The 5,987-nt window shown below is 46.2% G+C and overlaps 1 protein-coding gene across 1 annotated transcript; it reads left to right on the top strand.

The window, feature by feature from the left end:
* The first annotated feature begins 4,343 nt into the window (after positions 1-4,343).
* On the top strand, positions 4,344-5,279 carry LOC144279538 (olfactory receptor 51G2-like). Its single transcript, XM_077841089.1, has one exon. The coding sequence runs from the start codon at positions 4,344-4,346 to the stop codon at positions 5,277-5,279; it is 936 nt and encodes a 311-aa protein (XP_077697215.1).
* The last annotated feature ends 708 nt before the right edge of the window (positions 5,280-5,987 follow it).

Genomic DNA, 5,987 nt, shown 5'->3' with positions numbered 1-5,987 from the left:
GTGACAGATGTCAGGCCTCATACCCTGCCCTCTCATGGGCTGGAAACCCGTGATCCTCCCCCCTCAGACTGGGCCCTGGGCTACAGTTCACTGCGGATCGACTATGCTTGCCGAGCAGGTCCCAGTGGGTTCGGCACCTGTGACTCTTCCCTTTGGAAGTCCGTGACTAGTGGTGGGACGAGTGACCGGCCAGCCTTCCCAAACCAAAATACTGTTTAATCTAAACAGCAGGACTAAAGCCTAACAGAGGAAAATAAGAGGGTTTTCAAACAACAGTCTTCTGACCCCAAGCCCTCCTGCTCTGAGGGGGACCCAGGCAGGCCAAGGGCTTTGAGACTTCCCCACTGGTATCTGTGCCTGTCAGTCTGAAGAGATTCTCAGCATTGTGAACTCGGCAACGTGGCTGGAGCCCAGAAACAGGCTCTTCTCAGCTTGTAGCCCCAGTGTTGTCTCTGCACCTCCCTGAAGTGCTTTCTTTTTCTTGAGTTGTTGCTTCCCTTCCTGCTTGTTTTCCAACAGCCTGCTATTAAATGAAGATAAGCCACACTGGTTTCTCCCCATACAGCCTGTCAGGGTTCCCTCCCCACTCTGAACTCTAGGGTTCAGATGTGGGGACCCGCATGAAAGACCTCCTAAGCTTATTTTTACCAACTTAGGTTAAAAACTTTCCCAAGGCACAAATTTCGCCTTGTCCTTGAACAGTATGTCTAAATCACTTCATCGTGGCAGCAAAGAACTAGGAAAGGACCACTTGGAGTTCCTATTTCCCCAAAATATCCCCCACAAGCCCTTACACCCCCTTTCCTGGGGAGGCTTGAGAATAAACAAGATGAGCACAAACCAGCCTTGGATTTTTAAGACCCAAAAAAACTAATCAGATTCCTAAAAAACAGAACTTTATTAGAAGAACAAAAAAAGATAAGAGAACAACTCTGTAAGATCAGAATGGAAGATAATCTTACAGACAGTCAGATTCAAAACATAGAGAATCCCTCTAGGCAAAACCTTAAGTTACAAAAAGACACAAAAACATGAATACACATTTCTTCCAGCACAGCAAATTTCACAAGCCAAAACAAAGAAAACCTAACACATTTTCTAGCTAGATTACTTACTAACTTTACAGGAGTTGGAGGGTTTGCATCCTTGATCTGTGCCCGGCAAAGGTATCACACAGACAGACCAAAGCCTTTCCCCCTGTCCCCCGCTCCAGATTTGAAAGTATCTTGTCCCCTCATTGGTCATTTTGGGTCAGGTGCCAGCCAGGTTACCTGAGCTTCTTAACCCTTTACAGGTAAAAGGACTTTGCCTCTGGCCAGGGGGGATTTAATTATAACATTCATAAACCAGTCGGAGAACACTTCAATCTCTCTGGTCACGCAATCACAGACATGAAGGTCGCTATCTTAAAACAGAGAAACTTCAAATCCAGACTCCAGCGAGAAACTGCTGAATTGGAATTCATTTGCAAATTGGATACTATTAATTTAGGCTTAAATAGAGACTGGGAGTGGCTAAGTCATTATGCAAGGTAGCCTATTTCCTCTTGTTTTTTCCTACCCCCCCCCCCAGATGTTCTGGTTTAACTTGGTTTTAAACTTGGAGAGTGGTCAGTTTGGATGAGCTATTACCAGGAGGAGAGTGAGTCTGTGTGTGTATGGGGGTGGGTTTTTGGAGGGGGGTGAGGGAGTGAGAGAACCTGGATTTGTGCAGGAAATGGCCTAACCTCATTATCATGCACATTGTGTAAAGAGTTGTCACTTTGGATGGGCTATCACCAGCAGGAGAGTGAATTTGTGTGTGGGGGGTGGAGGGTGAGAAAACCTGGATTTGTGCTGGAAATGGCCTAACCTGTTGCTCACTTTAGATAAGCTATTACCAGCAGGACAGTGGGGTGGGAGGAGGTATTGTTTCATATTCTCTGTGTATATATAAAGTCTGCTGCAGTTTCCATGGTATGCATCTGATGAAGTGAGCTGTAGCTCACGAAAGCTCATGCTCAAATAAATTGGTTAGTCTCTAAGGTGCCACAAGGACTCCTTTTCTTTCTACATACAGAAAGATAGTTACCGTTCCCTTTATATTTATGACACAGCCAAAACATAAACATCCCAATAGTTAACCCAATATAACTCTACAGCACATATCCTAAGAACTGGGTTCAACATACGCATTGATTATGGCCGCTCAGCTCCATGTCTGTCACAATGCCGTTCCCGGGTACTACGGATTTTATGAATGCAGAATATAGACACAGTGAGAGAGAGAGAGAGAGAGAGAGAGAGAGAGAGAGAGAGAGAATTTACCTGTGGGAAATGAAGTTGCATTTCCATGAATACTCATGTGTTTGACTTTGAAATCCACTTCTTGCAAACCCTCATCGTGGGTGAATAAGAGGTGCTGGGGTTACTCTGTACTAGGGAGTGAGAGCTCAGGGAAGGAATATTTTCTATTCTGATCCCATTGCCGGTTACCACTCCGGAGACAGGCTACAGACTGACAGAACAGAACCTGTGGAGAACCCGTCAGCTATTAACCCATGGACAGGGGAGCTACTAGATTTTTGGTTGCTGACGAGTGACTGAGTGGGGGCTGAAATGCTCAGTCTGTTCAGGTTCTGAAGAAATCCAGATAACGGATGTGACATTTTATGCTGCTCTCTAACCTGAGAAGTCGCCTCTGAGAGAAGGTCAGAGGGGAAAGAATGGGTTGACATGTGTGCAAAAGTACAGATGTGTAAATATTGTGCCAAAACTTTTCATTGTAATACAAATATTACAAACCAAACTTTCATTATATGAATGAATATTGAAAGCCAGCAGCAGAGTTGTTGGAATCTCTACAGGAAGGAGCAATGGAAACTTTATTGCTTAATGTTTTTTTCTTTAGAAAGTATGTCAAAAGTATTCTAAATACTGTGTGGAATGGGTTTGTGCTCTTGATTCTTTGTTCAGTGAACAATTCTGTGACACTGTCTCCTGGTAACTGAGCAGAAGTTGTTTCTAACACTTATATTCAGGGTCGTGCATTCAATCACTCTGCAAGATTTTCCAAAAAGGACTGAGAGAAGAGAACTGCTGGTCTGTGTTTAGGCAAAGACGAGAGCTGAAAGGGGAGTGTAATAGTGGTTGTATGCAATTTATGCCATTATCTCTTACAGACCATGGCTTAAGTATATACACACTGAACCGGATATTAGTGTAAACCTAGTGTTTGCATATTCACCCATTTCGGACACCATCCCCTCCTCTGCCCCGCTGAAGTAACTGTCTGTGTTAACTTGTAACTTACCAAAAAATATGTACAGACATTTGGATGGAGAGAGGATGCCGGTCCCGTGAGGATGAAGGGAAGCTTGTAGGATGATCAAACTCTCTGGAGTCAGGCAACATTGGCCAGGCCATGCCCTCCAGCTTCCCATGGAGGGATTCTTGGGGGTCAGAGTGTATTAATGTGAACCTTAGTTAAGGGAAAGTTAATAGAGCCCAGTTCTGATCATAATTACACATGTAAATCTGGAGTAATGTGATTGAAGTCAATTTTATTGAATTAAGAACCTGGACCTAAGAATTTATCCCATATACTGCAAACATGCAGTGGCATAATTTGAACTCTCAGGAGTGGAACAAATAAAGACTATATATATATATAATGATGCAAAGAAACACATTTATAAATAGCTTCAGTGCAGGACAGATAAATGCAATGACTGTTTTCACCATGCACTTGCCATGTGTTTATACATCTGTCATGGTACTATGGGCCATGCTCAGAAGTGGAGGGCCAGAAAGGGTGTCTGTGGAAAGGTCACAATTGTAAAATCACACAGTGCTCATATAGCCTGCAGAACTCCCAGCCACAAGATATCAAAGGGGCCAAGAGCTTAGCAGGATTCAAAGAGGGAGGGGATGCTTATATGCGTAACCAGAAAATCCAATTACAGTCTTGAGGATTTTTTAAAGAAGAGTCTTGGAAGAGCTATACACTTTTGTGATTCACACCACAAACTATGTCTAACTAGTGGGTGTCAGGGGGAAACTTTCCCGATGAGCAGGTCATTCATAGCTGCCTATTGCAGAGCTTCTACCACCTTCCTCTGCAGCGTCTGGAACTGGCCACTGGATAGGGGGCTAGATGGACTACAGGTCTGATCCAGTCCGGCAGTGCCTATCTTCCTATCCTTGGATCCAAGGATATGCTTTTGCTCATCTTCATTGAGCTCCTGGGGGTCTCTAGACTTGCACTGAGAGCAGAAAGATGTCTCACTAAATATTATCTAGTTTCCTGTTCTTTTTCCTTTCAGGAAGAAAAGTTCAGAACTCCTTGGACCTGCCCAGTACATTATGTCAGCTGTCAATGACACCAGCTTGAACTCTGCAGTGTTCTTTCTCACCGGGATACCTGGGCAGGAAGACGTCTATCTGTGGATCTCTATCCCCTTCTGTTTCATGTACGTTATTTCCATAGCAGGAAATTCAGTTATTCTGTTCATTATAAAAACAGATCAAAGTCTCCATGAGCCCATGTACATTTTCCTTTCCATGTTGGCCATCACAGACCTTGGCTTATCGATAGTCACCATACCGACAATACTGGGCGTATATTTGTTCAAATCCAGGGAGATCAGCTTCGATGCCTGCTTTGCCCAGCTTTTCTTCATACACTCGCTTGCAAAATTTGAATCCTCCATTCTCTTACTGATGGCCTTTGACCGCTTCATCGCAATCTGTAACCCACTGAGATACGCTGCCATCCTAACTCCACCGAGAATAGCCAAATTGGGACTGGCTTTTATGTTAAGAGGGGTGGTTGTAATATTCCCACTTCCCTTTCTCCTGAAACGGTTCCGATACTGTCGAGACAACGTCCTCTCCCATTCCTACTGTGTGCATCAGGAGGTCATGAGGATGGCTTGTTCGGATATCACAGTCAACTACATCTATGGCTTGTGTTCTACACTCTTAACGGTGGGGTTGGACTTGCTGCTCATCTTCCTCTCTTATGTGATGATCCTCAAAACAGTGTTGAGCATCGCGTCCCACACGGAGTGCCTCAGGGCCCTGAACACCTGCGTCTCCCACCTCTGCGCCATCCTGGTCTTCTACACGCCAGACATTGGCCTGGCTGTGACACACAGATTCGGGAATAGCTCTTCTCACTTGCTTCAAACGGTCCTGGGCTATGTCTACTTGCTGGTCCCACCTCTGATAAATCCAATTGTGTACAGCGTGAAAAGCAAACATCTTCGTGAGAGGATAATCAGGGCATTTGTCAAGTGAAGGGTCAGTTCATCACCTGACTCCAGGGCTGGAGGCACGGGAGACAAAAAACACAGCCACCTATTTCATCCTGGATCCTCTTCCCTGGAGGTCCCTCCCTCTGCCCTGTCTCCAGGCTGGAAGCCAGAGCCAGGCTGTGGTAAGAGCTGCCCAGAGAGCCACAGCCACTGTGAGGAGCCCCAGACCCTCCACATTTGATGCCTCCCCCCACTAGGATGTACAACCCAGGGAAAGTGGAGAGTCCAGGGTTCCCCACAACAACCTGTGCTCCTGGGGCAGCTCTTACCGTGTCCCGACTCTGGGCTGGCTGGGAGGCGGAGCATCAGGGGAAGTGGAGGAGCAGGGGGCAGGGCTTAGTGGAAGAGATGGGACAGGGGGCGGGGCTTCAGGGGAAAAAGAGGGATGTGGGAAGTTTGAACCAATGCTGGCCCCAGCTAGCAAGGTGGTGGGGGGGCTCCTGAGCTAAGGACCTGGGGGTTAGGAGACCTTGTGTTTTGGAGAAGACTGAATTAATGCAACCCCAGAAAGGGGGCTCCTTTTTTAAGTATTCTAGGCTGAGCATAAGTCATTTCAAGGATCTTAGAGGGAAAGGTAGAGCAGGGCTACCTCAGGTCCCAAGGGGACACTCTGGGGTGGCCCCTGTCTACAGGGACTTGGCCAGAGTGGGCTGTGCTCTTGGAAGCCGATACTAATGGGCGGAGGCCAGCC

This window comes from Eretmochelys imbricata, chromosome 1 (assembly GCF_965152235.1).
Source record: "Eretmochelys imbricata isolate rEreImb1 chromosome 1, rEreImb1.hap1, whole genome shotgun sequence".
NCBI lineage: Eukaryota > Metazoa > Chordata > Testudines > Cheloniidae > Eretmochelys > Eretmochelys imbricata.
The sequence above is the reverse complement of the archived record's forward strand: the minus strand, read 5'-3'. Positions and strand labels throughout refer to the sequence as shown.